The sequence below is a fragment of the Dermatophagoides pteronyssinus genome, unplaced genomic scaffold (genome assembly GCF_027571235.1).
Source record: "Dermatophagoides pteronyssinus isolate colony J.1.1.1.1 unplaced genomic scaffold, Derpt_VIB-CSIC_2022.12 sq0003, whole genome shotgun sequence".
Lineage (NCBI taxonomy): Eukaryota > Metazoa > Arthropoda > Arachnida > Sarcoptiformes > Pyroglyphidae > Dermatophagoides > Dermatophagoides pteronyssinus.
The window spans coordinates 3,694,830-3,712,817 of record NW_027461527.1 but is presented as its reverse complement, the minus strand read 5'-3'; the positions used below and the strand labels follow the sequence as shown (position 1 = coordinate 3,712,817).

The 17,988-nt window shown below is 28.5% G+C and overlaps 5 protein-coding genes across 8 annotated transcripts; 3 read left to right on the top strand and 2 right to left on the bottom strand.

The window, feature by feature from the left end:
- Positions 1-4,461, bottom strand: LOC113792969 (putative cysteine--tRNA ligase, mitochondrial). The gene is made up of 3 exons (XM_027342936.2): positions 3,298-4,461; positions 933-1,639; positions 1-385 (listed from the first exon to the last, which is right to left on the bottom strand). The coding sequence occupies exons 1-3, from the start codon at positions 4,448-4,450 to the stop codon at positions 371-373; spliced, it is 1,875 nt and encodes a 624-aa protein (XP_027198737.2). The 5' UTR covers positions 4,451-4,461; the 3' UTR covers positions 1-370.
- On the top strand, positions 3,177-7,171 carry FucT6 (alpha-(1,6)-fucosyltransferase 8). 2 transcript variants are annotated; one of them, XM_075825018.1, is made up of 7 exons: positions 3,177-3,194; positions 4,896-5,237; positions 5,309-6,108; positions 6,173-6,284; positions 6,348-6,499; positions 6,570-6,714; positions 6,786-7,171. In XM_075825018.1, exons 2-7 carry the CDS (start codon positions 4,913-4,915, stop codon positions 6,965-6,967), a joined length of 1,716 nt encoding a protein of 571 aa, XP_075681133.1. In that variant the 5' UTR covers positions 3,177-3,194; positions 4,896-4,912; the 3' UTR covers positions 6,968-7,171. The 2 variants fall into 2 exon arrangements, with proteins under 2 accessions (XP_075681133.1, XP_027198736.2); XM_027342935.2 differs by lacking the exon at positions 3,177-3,194 and having other exon boundaries at positions 4,539-5,237.
- Positions 7,073-9,145, bottom strand: LOC113792973 (uncharacterized). 2 transcript variants are annotated; one of them, XM_075825022.1, is made up of 3 exons: positions 8,743-9,137; positions 8,077-8,687; positions 7,073-7,999 (listed from the first exon to the last, which is right to left on the bottom strand). In XM_075825022.1, the coding sequence occupies exons 2-3, from the start codon at positions 8,642-8,644 to the stop codon at positions 7,209-7,211; spliced, it is 1,359 nt and encodes a 452-aa protein (XP_075681137.1). In that variant the 5' UTR covers positions 8,645-8,687; positions 8,743-9,137; the 3' UTR covers positions 7,073-7,208. The 2 variants fall into 2 exon arrangements, with proteins under 2 accessions (XP_075681137.1, XP_027198740.2); XM_027342939.2 differs by having other exon boundaries at positions 7,175-7,999; positions 8,077-9,145.
- Positions 9,146-9,571: 426 nt separating this feature from the next.
- Positions 9,572-13,625, top strand: tgo (Aryl hydrocarbon receptor nuclear translocator homolog tgo). Its single transcript, XM_075825017.1, has 9 exons — positions 9,572-9,695; positions 10,872-10,971; positions 11,048-11,496; positions 11,569-12,093; positions 12,188-12,338; positions 12,409-12,658; positions 12,735-12,917; positions 12,980-13,097; positions 13,160-13,625. The coding sequence occupies exons 2-9, from the start codon at positions 10,877-10,879 to the stop codon at positions 13,396-13,398; spliced, it is 2,010 nt and encodes a 669-aa protein (XP_075681132.1). The 5' UTR covers positions 9,572-9,695; positions 10,872-10,876; the 3' UTR covers positions 13,399-13,625.
- Positions 13,626-13,819: 194 nt separating this feature from the next.
- PAN3 (Poly(A) specific ribonuclease subunit PAN3) lies at positions 13,820-17,422 on the top strand. Of its 2 annotated transcripts, none has more exons than XM_075825015.1 (6): positions 13,820-13,953; positions 14,038-14,113; positions 14,178-14,298; positions 14,451-16,651; positions 16,736-16,809; positions 16,951-17,422. In XM_075825015.1, exons 3-4 carry the CDS (start codon positions 14,237-14,239, stop codon positions 16,591-16,593), a joined length of 2,205 nt encoding a protein of 734 aa, XP_075681130.1. In that variant the 5' UTR covers positions 13,820-13,953; positions 14,038-14,113; positions 14,178-14,236; the 3' UTR covers positions 16,594-16,651; positions 16,736-16,809; positions 16,951-17,422. The 2 variants fall into 2 exon arrangements, with proteins under 2 accessions (XP_075681130.1, XP_075681131.1); XM_075825016.1 differs by having other exon boundaries at positions 16,948-17,422.
- The last annotated feature ends 566 nt before the right edge of the window (positions 17,423-17,988 follow it).

Here is a 17,988-nt window from a genome sequence, read left to right as displayed (position 1 = left end):
TTTTCCAATTAAAATTCAGTTTATTTTTTCTTCTTCTTCTTCTGCTTCAACAACGAACAAAAAATTGGATAAGGATGATGATTGATTTGATCCTTTGAATGATGATGACCACCATCCATCCATCCATCCACATATATCATGATTTTTTGGATGTAGGCAGAACTGGATTTTGATCAAAAGATAACCGGATTATCATCATCATCTTCTTCATCTTCTTTTCGTGCTTAATCTTGTCATCTTAATCAAAAAATGAAATTTTCTCGTTATTATCAAGGGAAAAAAATCGATACATTTTTTTTTGCTCTCGCTTGATCCATGTACACTAATTATCGATAATGATGATCCAGATTAGATAAAATCCGTGTTTGAATTATGATCGTTGGTCCTGTTCATAAATGTGATTAACAGAAAAACAAACAAACAAGAAAAAAATAATGAGAAAAATCGTGAAAATGAAACTTTGAAAATTGGATAAAATAAATCAAATCAAAAATCTGTTTGTTTATAAACAAGGGTTGGGTCATTTTTTTCGTTTTGTTTGTTTGTTTTGTTAAGAAAATTTCCATAAGATTATTAATCTCCCTTTTTTTTGTTTGTTTGTTGAAATATCAGGTATAGACCAATGTACCTGTTCCATAAGTGTTAAGCATGTGTGCTTATGTCTATGGATAATCTTTAATCCTTAATAACAATTTCGGTATTTAAAAAACTGACTGACTGGTTGAATGGAATGACTGACTGAATGAATGAAAAAAGATAAAATTATAGACCCTGTGAGATTGAAATAGTGGAAAGATGTCATTATCACTAAAAAAGAAAAGAAAAGAAAAATCTAATAATAATAATTTTCAATTTCTTTTCAAAATGTTTTTTCTGTTCTTTTGATATTTGAAAAGAAAACCTTCGAAAATAATCATAATCGACTGACTAACCTTTAATTTAAAACCATGTTTTTCTAAAAAATTTCTTGTTTGATCACATTGTTCAAGAATTTTATTCATTTCAAATTTTTGTTGTTCAAATTCAAGTTGTTGTTGTTGTTGTTCTGGTTGCTGTTGTTGTTGTTGTTGAAATTTTTTCAAATTTTTCATCATCAACAATGTTGATTGACGAATATTTTGACGAAATTCGGTTAAATATTCAACTATGGCCAATTGATCAGTCGAAATAGTCGTCGTCGTCGATGATGATGATTGATCAAAACTATCATAATAATCTAATGATGTTGCCATAAACCAACGTTGTAATAATTTTCTTAATCTTATTAAATTAAATAAAAATTTTTGTTTCGATTGTGGTTGATCCGGATAAATTGATGATAAAATTCTTGGAAATTGTTCTGCTAAACATATTATTTTCACTAATGAACGATTTAAATCCATATCATTCAATAAACCAGACCAAATTGATTGTTCAATTTGATTAATCCATTCATCTAATGATAATTGTTGTTGTTGTTGTTCACTACTATCGATTGTCGATGTATCGATAGTTACGTTCATCATCGATAGATCATTGTTGTCGAATGATGTTGTGGTCGATAATTTATATATTGCCCATTCAATTTGACGTTGTAATTCTAATAATTTTTCATCAAATGCCGACATTTCAAGTAAAAGTTTTTCATCAAAATCTATTTCTGTAAATATTTTTTAAAGAAACAAAAAACAAAAAAAAATGATTAATATCCGAGGTGTTTTTTAATTTTTTTTCTATTTCCACTCAATGTCCACTCATGTGTCGTTATAGTTTTGAAAAAAAATCGAACAATTTCCTTTCGAAAAAGTTTTTCGAAAATTGAAAAAAAAATTCAATTTATCGATTTAAATATCATCATCAAATGATGATGACCATTCTTCACCAGTTGATGATGATGATGATGATAATTGGCCATCATCAATTTACCATCATCATCATTGACCATCAAGATGTGTTTGTTTGTTTGTTTGTTTGCATTGAACAACAACAACAACAAAACTCTTAAACATCGGTGAAAACTGTTTTTTTCTTTTTTCTGCTGATCTATCATCATAATCATTGATGGAAGCCAACCCTTAACTAAAAATATCATCGCCAAAACAAACCAAACAAACAACAACAAGAAAAAAACACCCAATTGCGAAAAAAAAATTATCTTCTCTCTCACTCATTCGATTGATAATGGCCACCATCAAACATGATCATCATCGTTGGCAAAGATTTTGACTATTTGACAGGCTACAATTAACATAAAATAGATCTAAAATGATGATAGGAAGAAGATGATGATGATGATGAAAACAAACAAACAAATCAACGAAACATTCATTTGATCAATGTTGTTGTTGTTGTTATTCGTAATTTAACGATAATCATTCATTGGTAAAATCAAAATGAATTTAAAATGATGATAATGGACAAACAAAACAAACGATGCAATGAAAAAACAAAGCAAAAATTCAACCTAATTTTCTGGTAAATATCGATCGATCGATTTTTTGGGGGCAAAAAAAAGAAGAGTTGGACAAAATCAACTATATTTTAATGATGATAATAACATTCGAAAGTTTTTTTTTACTAATTGGGTCGAAATAGAATCGAATGATATTAAATGAATGGAATCATTCGAATTCAAAGATCCAATTAATTTTTTTTCAATTAAAAAGAAGAAAAATGTGACCATCATCATCATTATCATCGCCAATCATAACTTGAAGATTTATGTGATTAATTTGGCCATCGTCCTAATCATTTTTTTTCGCTCTAGATTTTCAATCATAATTCAATGTCATCGTTTGTTATCATCATCATCATCAAACATAATCAAACGTTGATAATGATCATAATATTTTGAAATGAAAATCGTTTGATTTTTGAAAAACCCGGATTCAACTTTGACCTTTTAAAATAATGAAGTTGTTCAAACAAAAAGACACTGGCTATTTTAAGAGACATTCAATATTTAAACATCATCATTATGATCATCATCGAACGCAAACAAATTATCTATGTCAATGTCCATGGCTGGTTAACAAAAAAACAAAAAAAAACCTGAAGAAAGTATTCAATCAATCAATCAAATTATGATGATGATCAATCTTGACACTATATAGTAGGGATGACCTCGAAATATTGAATTTTTTTATTGAATTCAATTTAGAAATCCGAAAAAAATCATCAACATAAATTATATGAAAATATTCACCAAGGAAAAGGTGAGAAAATTGAATTAAAAAACAACTTTTTTCCAAGGAATTTTGTCGGATTATCAAGACAGACAAATGGATTATTTATTCATTAAGTAAAACAAAAACTTACCCGAACGATAATGTGTTCGTATACAAAGTAATCGAAGTATGTTTGTTGAATATTTTTGTAGAAAATCTTTTATCAATATAACATTACCCAATGATTTACTCATTTTTTCTGAACGTAATATTAGATGACCAGAATGTAGCCAAACATTGACATTTGAATATAATTTTTGTGAATTTTCATCTATTGATGGCTTATATTGATAAACATGACTACAACATGATTCACAATGATGATGTGGAAACATTAAATCTTGACCACCAAAATGTAGATCAATTTTTTTACCAAATATTGATTCAGATATTGCACTACATTCAACATGCCAACCAGGTCGTCCTTTTATCTCTGTACCGTTCGGTAATTTTAATAACCAATATGGTTCATTCGATAATTTTGCTGTTGTCGATGATTTCCATAATGCAAAATCTTTTGGTGAACGTTTACCAAAAGATTTTTCCGTTATTTGATTACTACCAAAATTTGGTATATTTTTTATTGAATATTTTCTTAGAAAATTTTCATAATCAAAATTTAAATCACCCGTTTCAGAATTTATATATGCAAAACCTTTATCATAAATCCGATGAATATAATCACTTATTGTTGGAATATTATCTAAAACTTTACCCAAATAATCTGGTTTCGTAATACGTAATGAATGCATATCTTGTAAAAATGATTGATAATATTCATTGGATAATTGTCGATAATCCACATTAGTTTCTTGTGATTTTTTTATAATTTTATCATCAATATCAGTAATATTCATTGCAAAATGAATATTTACATTACAAAATTCTTGTAACATTTTTATAATTAAATCACAACGTATATAAGTAATTGCATGACCTAAATGACTATGATCATAAACAGTTGGACCACAACAATAAAGATTTAGATTCGAATCATAATGATGATGATCGATACGATTCAGGTATGTAACATTCGGTATAATTCTTTGCTGTTTATCAAATGTTGATCGTAATTCTAATTGATCAAACGAAATGATTCTATTTGGTTGAGATGATAATTGCTGACATTTTTCAACAATCGATGATGATCTTATGGTTATGATTCTTTGAAATAAACGTCGTCGATTCCACATTTTTTTTTTTTTTTGAAAAAATATCCCGCAAAATATTTTGGATCCAAACATGTGTATACACAACGTTCGAATCCGAATATAACATTCTTTATGAACGGACGTTGAATTTGCAGACGAAAAAAAAAATTCCTTTTAACAAACAATGAATTTTTTTTTGAGCCAACGAAGAAAAGAATTTTCATTATTTTGCTTGTTTATCATGAACGGTATTGCACCGTATAATAAAAAAAATTTTTGTTTGTTTTCATTTTTAGATTATTGGATGTTCGGTCATCATCATCAACAACAATCCATTTAGTCACCGATAGCCGACAAACCGAATTACCGAAAATGTTGTTTACATATTTTTCCATTAATAATTTTACCAAATATTTTATCCTAATATTTTTATTTATATTTTTATTAATAATAATATCGAATGAACCATTTGGTTTATTCAATCATACAAATAATAATGATATTGATAATGTTGATTCATCAACCGAAATAATATTAGCTCGTTTAAGTAGAGCAATGGCTGAATTAACGGCACTTAAATCACAAAATGAAGAACTCCATCAATTGATACAGAATTTTATTCCACAATTAAAATTGAATCATTTAGATCGAACATCATCTTCATTTCAATCATCTAATATTCAACAACAACCAAAACAACAACACCAACGATCATATTTTGATACAATCGATTCATTGGATCCAAAATATGAATTTAGTCGAAGAAAATTAACCAACGATGTAAATGAATTATGGAATTATATTCGTTCAACCGAAACAGTTAAATCTGAAATGAAAAATTTTGTGAAAGAATTGAAAAATAGTTTGCTATTCGATTTGGGTAATGTTTTCATTTGCAAGTTTTTTTCCCCCAATTAACTCCATTCATTTTTTCCCCACAAAAAAAAACAGATATAATCGATAAACGTGATGAAAAATATCGACAAAATCGATTGAAATCACTTTCGAATTATATACAGAAACAAATCCACGAATTACAAAATCCAATCGATTGTAAAATTGCCGAAAAAATTGTCTGCACATTGAATAAAGGTTGTGGTTTTGGTTGTCAAATTCATCATCTTTCATATTGTATGATTATTGCACTTGCAACTAAACGTACATTAATATTAAATTCAAAAAATTGGCGTTATGTAAATAAAATTCAACGTTCACCGATTATCGATAAGTTATCCTCATCTCAATCATCAACAACAACATCAATGTGGGAATTGGCATTCAAACCGTTAAGTCAGAATTGTTTAGATGATTCAGGAACATCACGTACAAATTGGCTTAATTCGATTGATCATCAACATTTTGATGAACAACCGCAACTGCAACATCGAAATGTTCAAGTAATTGATTTACCAATTTTAGATTCATTAAGACCACGACCATCATATTTACCATTAACAATTCCAGAAGAAATATCCTCAGAATTGAAATTATTACATGGTTCACCATTTGTTTGGTTTATTGGACAAATTCTACAATATATAATGAAACCATCCAAAGAAATTGAACAATTTCTTAATGAGAAACGTAAACAATTTCAAATTGAACAACAACATCCAATTGTTGGTATACATGTACGACGTACGGATAAAATTAATACTGAAGCATCATTTCATTCATTATCGGAATATATGTTATATGTTGATGATTATTTTGATCGGTTAGAATTGTTTCAGAAACGACAAAATAATGAGGTATTTTGCTGGTTTTTCTTTTGTTTTTTTTTGTAATTTTTCCTTGGATTTTTTTTTCTTGCAGACAAAAACCAAACGTATCGTATATCTGGCAACCGATGATTCAAGTGTTTGGAAAAAAGAAGTACCAAAATTTCAATCAAAAGGCTATACATTTATTGGTGATTCGGAAATTTGTAAGTTTTTTTGATTTTTGATTTCTAAATTTCTAAAACATTTTCCCAATCACTTAAAACCAGCCAATACAGCAAGCGTTAATCGTCGATATTCATTTGATTCGCTTAAAAATATTATACTTGATGTTTGGATGTTAAGCGAAACGGATTTTATTGTTTGTACATTTAGTTCACAAGTTTGTCGTTTAGCATATGAATTGATGCAAGCGAAAAATGTATGTTTTTTCAAAAAAAAACCAAAGAAAACACCTAAATCTTATCTAAATTTCATTGTTGTTTTTCTAGCCTGGTGTCGATAGATCCAAAGATTTTTTCTCACTTGATGATATTTATTATTTTGGTGGTCAAAATAGTCATAATCAGATTGCTATTCTGGATCATGATCCAATGAAAGATTCAGAAATTACTCTCAAGCGTGGTGATATTATTGGTTTGTTTTTATTTGTTTTGCTGTTTCAAATTACAATTTTCTAAACATTTTTTACTAAATTAATCACACAGGAATCGCTGGTAATCATTGGAATGGTTATAGTAAAGGTATTAATCGTGTCACACAACAAAATGGCCTGTATCCAGGATTTAAAACCAAAGAAAAAATTGAAACGGCTAATTTTGAATTGTTTAAAAATTTTCAACAAAAAAATTCTCATCATTCCGACAACGACGAAACGAAACCAAATTAATTTTTTTTCTCAAATTTTTTTAATTTATTTTTAGAGTAAAAAAATACTTATTTGTTCAGACCAGGTCTATCTCTTTGTAAATAATTTTTTATTACTTTTGTTTGTGCAATGTTTTTATAATTTTGTTTTTTTTTTCGTTTTTGTGATAACTCTCTGTTGAGGTAGATTTGTTTGTAAATAAAATATTTAAAAAAAAAGATAATTTACTTTTTTTGAATAATTTTGTTTTACAAAATCAAAATCAACGTTTTTGTTTTTTTGTTTTACGATCAGGAGTACTTTTAGGTTGTTTCTTTTTTTTCGTTGTTGTTTCAATAGGACTACTATTATTATTATTATCATGATGGCCACCTTTTTTCTTTGATGAAATTGGACTATTACGTTGCTGTTGTCCTTTGTTTTTCTTTTTCGATACTGGACTTGAACGATTACCGCCGCCATCAGTGCCTTTTTTCTTTGTTGATATTGGACTTTTACGGCCACCACCAGTAGATTTTTTCTTTTTCGATAATGGACTTTTATCTTTTTTCTTCGATGTTGATTCTTCAGATGATTCTGTTGATTGTTGTCGTTGTTGTTGTTGTTGTTGATTATTTCCAATTGCTGATGAATAAAATGTCGAACTATTCTGTTTATTTGTTTGACTTTTATCCGATGTTGAACTTATTCCTAATTTTGCATTCGATAATGAATTAGTTGATGGTACTACTGTTGATGAATTATTTGTTGATGATTTGCTTGAATCATCATTATTATTTGTTAAAAATGAATCGGCTAATGGTGCTGGATCACCTGGTGGTGGTAATTTTCCTTTTTTACCTTTACGTTTTTTACTTTCTGGTGGTGGTGATGTTTTCTCTTTTGTTTCAATCATTAATGAACTATCATTATTACGAATAATATTAGCCGATTCTAATGATGCGGATAAATTTTTTGTATAGCTAACAATTTTTTTATGATCCATACCACATTTAATCAATGCAAATGATTCGGCTAATCCAACTACAATCAAAAATATTATTAAAAATATTACTGGAGAAACAAAAAATTATAAATTAAAAATTAGATAATTTTCTTGTAAAAATTACAAATTTATAAATTTTACTTACACAAACGATGATTGATTAATGGTGGAATTGGTGGTTTAGTATTAAAAAAATTTGATGTATTAATTGTTGCCATATAACCAGTATCGATTGGAAAACGATATAATAGATTTGAATTTGTAAATAATAAAACAAAACGATCTTCATTAATAAAACCATTTGTTATGAATGGAAATTCTACATAATCAGAATATTGTGGACATTGTTTAAAAACATATGCAACTTTATGATCCGAACAAAGAAAATAATCACGTATAACTTCATGAAATGACCAATTATATGTTACAACTGATATTGATTTTGTATCATTTTCTAAAAATGCTAATTCTTTATTGGTTGTTGATATTGCATAACGGCCATCATAATTTTTTATATATGTTGTATTGATTGATGATGAATAACGTTTATCCAGATTGATTAATACGGCCATCTTATGACCGAAAATAGCCCAACCATCATCACCTTCTTTTGTAATTACGAAAGATGTTGAACGTATTTTATCATATTCTAATAATTTTTTATATAATGATAATTGTTTTAACCATGGCCAACGTTTTTCTAAACGAATCATTGGTGTTTCCAATGAATACCAAATATCTTTCCATAAATTTTTTCTATAAAAATCAATCATATATGATTGTTTATCATTTAATATTAATAATAATGAACCATTTTTTAATTCTCCAATTGTCATTATATCGCTGGTATTTTTTGCATAATAAAAACCATTTACAAAACAATTATTATTATTGATGTTGATGTTGATAATGTTGATGTTGATTATTAATGTTGTTAAACTTGAAAATATTAGCTTCAAAATGATCATTTTTTAGTTATTGAATTTTGTTTGAATCTGAAATGGAAAAAAACACCATTTAAATATTTGAAGAAATTCTTAATTCAATTTTTTTTTTCATTCGAATTTTTTCGAAAAACATTCGAATTCGAAAAAATTCCGATGACTATAATGGTGCCATCCAGTGGACAGTATTTCCAGTCCACATTTAGCTTGACCATTTGATGATGATGATGTTGTGATTGGCCACTACTTTTCGCTATCTTGATAATGATGATACAAAAGAAAAGAAAAAAAAGGTGGAACCACTACTACTACTACCACCAAATGGAGATTACATAGAGTATATATAGACAGAGAGAGATAGATGGAAAACGTAGCCGAAACTTGAATTCAGAATAATGATTTTTTTAGTTTGTTTTTTCTTTTAGAGGAAAAAAAATAATAACAGTTGACCAGGTGAGGATATGTAAGCGAGGATTTTCTAACAAAACGTTTATCTCTCTCTATTTCTCCATTGTCCAATTGTTTATTTGGAGTTAAGGAGCTCACCTTAATCATCAACATTTGAAAATAACAACAAACAAACAAACAAACAGCTCATACACGTCAACAAACGTCAATTTATTTACGAATTTTTGCATCAATTTTGTTTTTTCGTATCAATTTTTTCTGTGTAAAAAAACAATTTCGAATGTTTGTTTTTTTGTTTTGGTGATGGTAATCCTTTAATGTAAATCCTAAAGTAAATTTTGCATCATTTTTTCTTCAAAAAAAAAAAAAAAATAAATAAAAATATTTCATATCAAATCATATCTACAAAAACGTAAATATTGTTTGTTTGTTTGTTTTTTTTTCATTTTTGATAATTGATTAACCTAACCTAACCTCATCGAACTATCAGTCATAGTCAGTAACCTAACCTCACTCAACTATGAATCAAAGTCATAGGCATAGTTCATATATTCATTAACCTAACCTCACTCAACTATGAATCAAAGTCATAGGCATAGTCATCAACCTAACCTCACTCAACTATGAATCAAAGTCATAGTCATCAACCTAACCTCACTCAACTATGAATCACAGTCATAGTCATAGTTCATATATTCATTAACCTAACCTAACCTAACTGAACTGAATGATAATCAAATGAATATTTCGATTGATGATTGACTATATATAACACATCAGGGCTGTTCTCATTCACACATACAAAATATTCGAATACATACTCATTCGAAATGAGTGGTATAAAAGATGTGTGTTTGTATATATAAAAGATGTGCGTGTTGTATGATGTTTTGTTTTGTTTTTGTTTTTGAAAAACCACCATTATTTATTAAGTGGAAATAGAAAAAATCCAGAATGGAAACAAAGAATCCAATTTGAATTTTTCATTTTTCTGGAAATCAGAATATTTCCCAATTTTTTTTTACTTTCAAAAAACGAAAGGTAATTCATTCATTTTGTTTTTTGGTTTAAGCGCGCGCTCGCGGTATTTTATTTTTGGTTAGGGGTCAAAGTTTATGTATCGAAATGGTCATCATCACTGCTACCATTAACTTCATGTTCATCTTCAAACGATGAACCTCCCATTATCTATGTAGGTAGATAGGGGACCATAATGGTAATGGTGATGATCATCAATAATAATTTCATTGAGGCCTTTGGCAATGATCCGCCCTAATAATGATCACAATCCGGATCAAAACAAAAATATTTTTGGTTTTTTTAGGTTTTTGTTGTTGTTGATTTTGATCTATCACTTGTTGTTGTTGTTGTTTGAAGTTTGTATTTATAGTGGACCATCAAATAGATCCGGCCTACAAATCACGTTTTTTTTCTCCTCTTTCTACCTATGTGTGTCTATGGAATCGATCTAATTAGATTTTTGTTAGTTTGACTCAACGTTTTTCATTCATATTTTGAGTTTACCTTTTTGCTGAGTTTTTGTTTACCTGTTTGTCATTTTTTTTTCATATTTCATTTCATCAATTAGTTTGAATGAAGATTCAATCATCATCATTCGATAATTTCGAACTAAACGATAATAACAATATGGATGACGATACTGTACAGGATAAAGAACGTTTTGCAAGGTTTGTTTTAAAAGTTTAAAAAAACATTTACGATTTTTTTACATTGAATAAATTTATATTCAAAATAAAATCATAGAGAAAATCATAGCGAAATTGAACGTCGTCGTCGTAATAAAATGACAGCATATATAACAGAATTATCTGATATGGTACCAACATGTTCAGCATTAGCAAGAAAACCAGATAAATTAACAATATTACGTATGGCTGTTGCACATATGAAATCATTACGTGGAACTGGAAATACAAATAATGATGGAACATATAAACCATCATTTTTAACTGATCAAGAATTAAAACATTTAATTTTAGAAGCAGCTGATGGTTTTTTATTTGTTGTTTCATGTGATTCTGGTCGTATTATTTATGTATCGGATTCGGTTACACCTGTTTTAAATCATTCACAATCAGATTTTTTTAATACTTGTATTTATGATTTAATTCATCCGGAAGATGTGGAAAAAGTTCGTGAACAACTTTCAACACAAGAATCACCAAATGGTGGTCGTATTTTGGATCTTAAAAGTAAGTGTTTTTTCTTTTTGAAACGATCGATTGATCCAATACAAATTTTTTTTTGTTGAAACGTTAAAATAGCCGGAACTGTTAAAAAAGAAGGACATCAATCATCGATGAGACTTTGTATGGGTTCACGTCGTGGTTTTATTTGTCGTATGAAAATTGGTAATCTACCATTAGATGCAATATCACCAAATCATTTACATCGTATTAGACAACGTAGTGGTCTTGGTGCTAGTATTGATGGTAATCATTATGCTGTTGTCCATTGTACTGGTTATATAAAAAATTGGCCACCAACTGGTGTACAAATTGAACGTTTAGATAATAATGATGATAATCATCATCATCAGGTTAATAATTGTTGTATGGTTGCTATTGGCCGATTACAAGTAACATCAATACCAAATACAAATGATTTAATGACAACCAATGCAAATAATGAATTTATATCAAGACATTCATTGGATGGAAAATTTACATTTGTTGATCAACGTATTACAAATATACTTGGCTATCAACCACAAGAATTATTAAGTAAAATTTGTTTCGATTATTATCATCCGGAAGATCAAAATCATATGAAAGAAAGTTTTAAACATGGTATGTATGGTTCATCAATCAATGAAATCTAAATTTTTGATTCAAATTTTCATTATTTCCTTTTCTCTCCACTTACTTACTTACTTACTTACAGTTCTCAGCCTAAAAGGACAAGTTATGTCGGTTATGTATAGATTTCGTGCAAAAAATTGTGATTGGGTTTGGTTTCGTACAAGTAGTTTTGCATTCCATAATCCATATACTGATGATGTTGAATATATTGTCTGTACAAATACATCGACAAAGTAAGTTTGTTTTTGTTTCAATCCAAAATTTCAAAATTTCATAATTTTTTATTAAAACAACAAAAAACAGAAATATGCATCATAATGATGGAATTATGAATGAAGCACAAACAACAACAACAACTATATCATCAGCAATTGATAATGGACAACAACAACAACAACAACAACATTATGGCCAACAACAACAACCTGTAACACATCAACAACAACATATGGGTACAACAATGAATATTATTAATCCAATAACTAAAACAGATTCATCGATTGATTCATATAATCTACATCGAATTAATGATTCTACTATGTATAATCAAATGGTAGATTTTGTTTGTTGTTGAAAGGATTAATTTCGTTTATAATCGAATCATGTTTTTTTCTCTCTCTCTCTTTCAGCCATATTCTATTTATACGGATCCAAATGTTATTGGTTATAATCCAAATGGTTTATTATCAACAACAACAACAACAATGAATCAAACAGAAATGTCAACAACACAAAATAATAGTCCATCATTGAATAAAATGGTGGTAACAAGTTCATCGAATGAATCTTGGGCAACAAGAAATATGACTAGAGTATGTTTCTCTTTTTGATTGATTATCGACGATTAATTAATTCTTTCATCATTTTTAATCAGACCGAATCAACTTATCCCAATCAATCTGGTGTTTATAATCAGGTTAGTCCATCACGTAGTCCATCGGCTGTTGCACCAACATATACACAACTTGGAACAACAACTACACGACCACCAGGTAAGGAGAATATGGATATTTGATTTATTAACTAATTCTTATTATTTCAATTTATAAAAAAGCAATGTGGACACAATGGTCACAAAGTGGTGGTAGTGTTAATGAACAACATCAACAATCACCACAACAACAACAACCACCATCGAATAATACAATAATCACTGGACCACCGCATGCAAATTCACAACAATCATCTCAACAACAACAACCACAATCCGAAATGGAAATGTTACATATGTTAGGACAACAAGATCAAAATTCATTTGAAGATTTAAATATGTTTAATACATTTAATGAATGATTTTGGCAATCATTATTTTACAAACGATTTATACAATCGACATAATCAATTAGTTTATCAAACAACTTAGTTTATTATAATCATTTTTATAGAGCATAATTTGAAAGCAAGAATTTTATAATTACAACACAAAAAAAACATTGTATATTTTTCATTATAAATTGGATTGTAAAATTCATTTTTGTACTTTCACTAATTTTTCTATACATCCATATTATTATCATTCAAATCATTCCAGAATCCGGTATAATCAAATTTTATTTAAAAATAAAAATTTTCAAAAAAAAAAAAAATTTAAAAATTTTCAAAAACTTTTTTCAGAAAGTTTCATTGAAAACAAAAAATTTCATTCGAAAAGAAATTTTCCCAGAAACTTTCAATGTTTGTGTTGTCATCTTTGTCTCTCTCTCTCTCTCTCCTCTCTCCCTCTGTGTTTTGTTTTGTTTTGTTCTGTGTGTGTGAGTCAGAAACAACCGTCCACCGTCCGTTTTTATTCTGTTGTCTCTCCCTCTCATTCTCTTGTGTTGTGTTTGTGTTTGTTGTTGTACAAGTATGGTAAGTTTGTTTACTAAAATTTAATTAAATTTCAATTGAAAAATTTTGTGTTTAAATAACTGAATTTATCGATCAAAAACACAGTAATTATAATGATTCGAATGGATTGAATAGAAAAACCCCAACAGTTTTAGTAAAATATTCGAAAGATTCGATCCAGGTATGTTTGGTTTTGCTTTGCTTTGTTTTTTGTATTATAATTCTGTGAATTCTGCAAAATTTAGTCCGGAATAATCTACGTTGACCAAACAGAACAGAAAACCAAAAAAAATCATCGACAATCATGGATGGCCTATTGCCATCATCAACAACAACAACAAATGGAAATACAAAAGTGATTAACAGGTAAGCAAAAAACTTAAAACAGAAATCATCTTATGATGGAAATGAATTTCGTTTCAACCATGATGATGATGATAATTGAAGGAAAAATGTACCATTGAATCATTGACTATTCTCTTCTCTTTTATTCTTTGAATTCTTTTAAAAAACAAAAGTTTCTTTCCAAATCCTGTAACAACAACAAATCGAGATTATCATATTAATACATCATCTTTATCACAAACACCAGCCGATTATTTTGTTGGTGTTCTTGATCATCAATCAACAGCAACATCTGTATTACAACAACAACAACAACCACCACCACCGGATGTAACACATTCGAATAATTATGCAGCGGTAGTTGCAGCAGCTGCTGCTGCATCATCGATGCCTTCCGATCATCATTATGCACCATATGTAACAACAATGGCTGCAGATAATGTTATCGCTGCATTTTATGATCATCATCATCATCAACATCCGCAACAACAACAACAACCGCAACATCATCATCATCAACAACATCAAGCGGCACATGTAATCACTTCACGTTTATCACAATTAAATATTGATTCAACATCATCAACAACACAAAAATCTTTTCAATATTCGAATCATGATCATAATTCCTCTTCATTATCATCATCATTGCATCAACAACAACAACATAATTCGACGATAAATAAACCACTACCATCATCATCATTATTATCATCATCAAAATCAACGACAACAAATGCTACTGTATCAATGATCAATTCACATCAACAACAACAACAACAACAGCCACAACAAATTCAAATTGATAATTCAAATTCAACATTTTTTATTGCCGATTCAATACGTGATGAATTAACCAGACGTATGGCTAAAATACAAGAAATGTCAAGTGAAACAATAAATATTGAAATACCATCAAAAGTTGATGTGTTCATTGATTTAATACAAATAGATCAAATATCAGGTGCCAGTTCATTTACATTTAATGGTATGATATCAACTGTTTATCGTGCAACAAACAGTGAAACTGGACAATTATTTTGTTTACGTCGTTTTCATTCATTTCAACCAAATACAGCTAATACAAAATTATTAATGGGAACAATTGAATCATGGAAAAGGATACAACATCCAAATATAATACCATTACGACAAGTTTTTACAACAAAATCATTTGGAGATAGTTCTGTGATATTTGTTTATGATTATTATCCATTAGCCGAAACAATTATGTCTAGTTATTTTTCCAATCAATTAAATAATATTGGTAATAATAGTGGTGGTGGTGGTGGTGGTAATCATTCAACAACAACAACAACAACAACAATGACAATGAATGGTTATTCAACATCATCACGGCCATATAGTCAACAACAACAAAATACTCGAAAATATTTACCAGAACAAACTATATGGAATTATATTATACAGATATCATCAGCATTAAGAACAATACATCAATCAAATTTAGCATTTCGTTCATTAGATCCAACAAAAATTCTCATTACAAGTGGTGGTGGTGGTGGTGGTGTGAATGGTACACATTCAAATATTAATCGTGGTCGTGATGCACGTGTTAAATTAAGTTTTTGTGGTGTAACCGATATACTAACATTGGATTCAATTCATTCATCAGCTAATAATCATCGTGCATTCATACAACATCTACAACAAGAAGATTTAATATTATTTGGTAGATTTTGTTTATCAATAGCAACAAATTCATTAACAGCATTTACATCATCAGCCTTACAACGTGATAATCATCATAATCATAATAATAATATACAAGAATATATTGATACAATACCTCGTAATTATTCAAATGATTTAAGAAATTTAATATTGTATTTAATAACATTTAAAACAAATTCAACATCAAAGCCAAGATCAATTGATGATATAATGCCAATGATTGGTGCACGTTTTTATATGCAACTTGATTATTTTTATTTACGTTATGATTATCTTTATGATGAATTAGCAAAAGAAGTTGATAATGGTAGATTATTACGTTTATTATCGAAATTAGGTACAATAAATGAACGTCCGGAACATCAACTTGATCCAACATGGTCTGAAACTGGTGATCGTTATATGTTAAAATTATTTCGTGATTATTTATTTCATCAATGTGATGAAACTGGTAAACCATGGCTTGATCTTGGTCATATTATATCAAATTTAAATAAATTTGATATTGGATCACCGGAAAAAATTTGTTTGATATCAAGAGATGCACAAAATGTTATTATTGTTTCATTTGAAGAATTGAAACGTTGTTTTGAAACAGCCATTAATGATTTAATGCAATGAATGATGGATGGATGAAAATAGCCATGTAATCGACGATTTCAATAAACAAAAATATCTGGTAAGTTCATAATGATGACGCCAGTTCCGTTTTGACTGACATTTTTTCTCTTTTTTGCACTCTCTTCCTTCCTGTCGATTCAAGACACACGAAACAAGTAAAAATATTCGTTTTCCAACAACAACAACAACCCGAAACGAAATAGAAATTAACCGAAGGTTAGCTTTGTACTTGAAGAATATATTTGTAAAGAAAAAAAATTGGTCAAAACATTTCTAATTTTGCTTTTTTTTAATTTTATTTCATTTTCGGAAATCGATTTCCATCTTTTTCATGGGTCAAATTCTTTTATGCAGCAGCTCTCTATTCAACATTATTATCATCATCATTCTTTATCCAGCCGAACAACAAACCCCAAATATCCATCATCAATAATTGAATGGAAAGACCAAACACACAGCATTTACTCTTACACACAGACACACACACACCAGATATGGTCAAAATGCCGGATATCCTTCATAAATGAATTATATTCACTTCTGAATATAAAAACACAGAATAATATTATCTACATTTGATTATCATCATCATTATCATCATCTTTTATTCCATATTCATTATCATTATTATCCATTATTATTATTACTATTATTAATAATTGAAAAAAAACGTTATAAATATTTTTTTATATTACAAAAGAAAAAACCTTTCTCTTTAAATGATCATCATCATCGGTAATAACGACGATGATAAATTGGAAATTTATTTTTGATTTTTTTTTGCCTAATTTTAATTATTATTATTTGATAAATAAATTGGAAAATGGAATTTTAAAATTTTAAAATTTTGAAATTTTTATTAAAAAATTCTGAAGAAACTAAATCGATCAGCACATAAGGTCGAAATAGAATCGAATGTTTGTTTTTTTTTTTTTTTTTTGAAATTTCGAATGTTTTTTTGAAACGGGGGGTGAAATGTCACCCAAAAATTTTTAATTGGAACATGAAAAAAAAGAGAGAGATTATTCAATTTTTTCGACAGGTAACAAGTTTGACAGTGAACAACTGCAGGTTTTATTTTTGTTTTTTGTTTTCTTCTGATTATTTTGGTTGTTAAACAGCAGAAAACAGCTTTAACAATGACAACAACAATGACAACAGAAAAATGTTTGTAACGCATTGATGAATTTATGGATCTTTTAATATATGTGACATCCATCCATCCATCCATTCATTCATCATTAACAATCAACGAAATGAAATGAAAACAGGATCGTCTTGAGAACAAAAAATGAATGATTATTTGACAATGAAATTAGTGACAAGTTCTCATCATCATCATCATCATCAGTTATACTTGACGAACATTTCAACCTCCAATTGAAATCAAAGTTC

Excerpts from the sequence above, each read along its gene's own strand:
- PAN3 (XM_075825015.1), top strand. The coding sequence starts at position 14,237 with ATGGATGGCCTATTGCCATCATCAACAACAACAACAAATGGAAATACA. Across the intron at positions 14,299-14,450 it reads AATACAAAAGTGATTAACAG|TTTCTTTCCAAATCCTGTAA; the intron begins GTAAGCAAAAAA and ends AAAAAACAAAAG.
- tgo (XM_075825017.1), top strand. The coding sequence starts at position 10,877 with ATGAAGATTCAATCATCATCATTCGATAATTTCGAACTAAACGATAAT. Across the intron at positions 11,497-11,568 it reads TCGTATTTTGGATCTTAAAA|CCGGAACTGTTAAAAAAGAA; the intron begins GTAAGTGTTTTT and ends ACGTTAAAATAG. Across the intron at positions 12,918-12,979 it reads CAACAAGAAATATGACTAGA|ACCGAATCAACTTATCCCAA; the intron begins GTATGTTTCTCT and ends ATTTTTAATCAG.
- FucT6 (XM_027342935.2), top strand. The coding sequence starts at position 4,730 with ATGTTGTTTACATATTTTTCCATTAATAATTTTACCAAATATTTTATC. Across the intron at positions 5,238-5,308 it reads TAGTTTGCTATTCGATTTGG|ATATAATCGATAAACGTGAT; the intron begins GTAATGTTTTCA and ends AAAAAAAAACAG. Across the intron at positions 6,285-6,347 it reads TATTGGTGATTCGGAAATTT|CCAATACAGCAAGCGTTAAT; the intron begins GTAAGTTTTTTT and ends ACTTAAAACCAG.
- LOC113792969 (XM_027342936.2), bottom strand. The coding sequence starts at position 4,450 with ATGTTTGGATCCAAAATATTTTGCGGGATATTTTTTCAAAAAAAAAAA. Across the intron at positions 1,640-3,297 it reads ACGAACACATTATCGTTCGG|AAATAGATTTTGATGAAAAA; the intron begins GTAAGTTTTTGT and ends AAATATTTACAG.
- LOC113792973 (XM_027342939.2), bottom strand. The coding sequence starts at position 8,899 with ATGATCATTTTGAAGCTAATATTTTCAAGTTTAACAACATTAATAATC. Across the intron at positions 8,000-8,076 it reads ATTAATCAATCATCGTTTGT|TAATATTTTTAATAATATTT; the intron begins GTAAGTAAAATT and ends TTGTTTCTCCAG.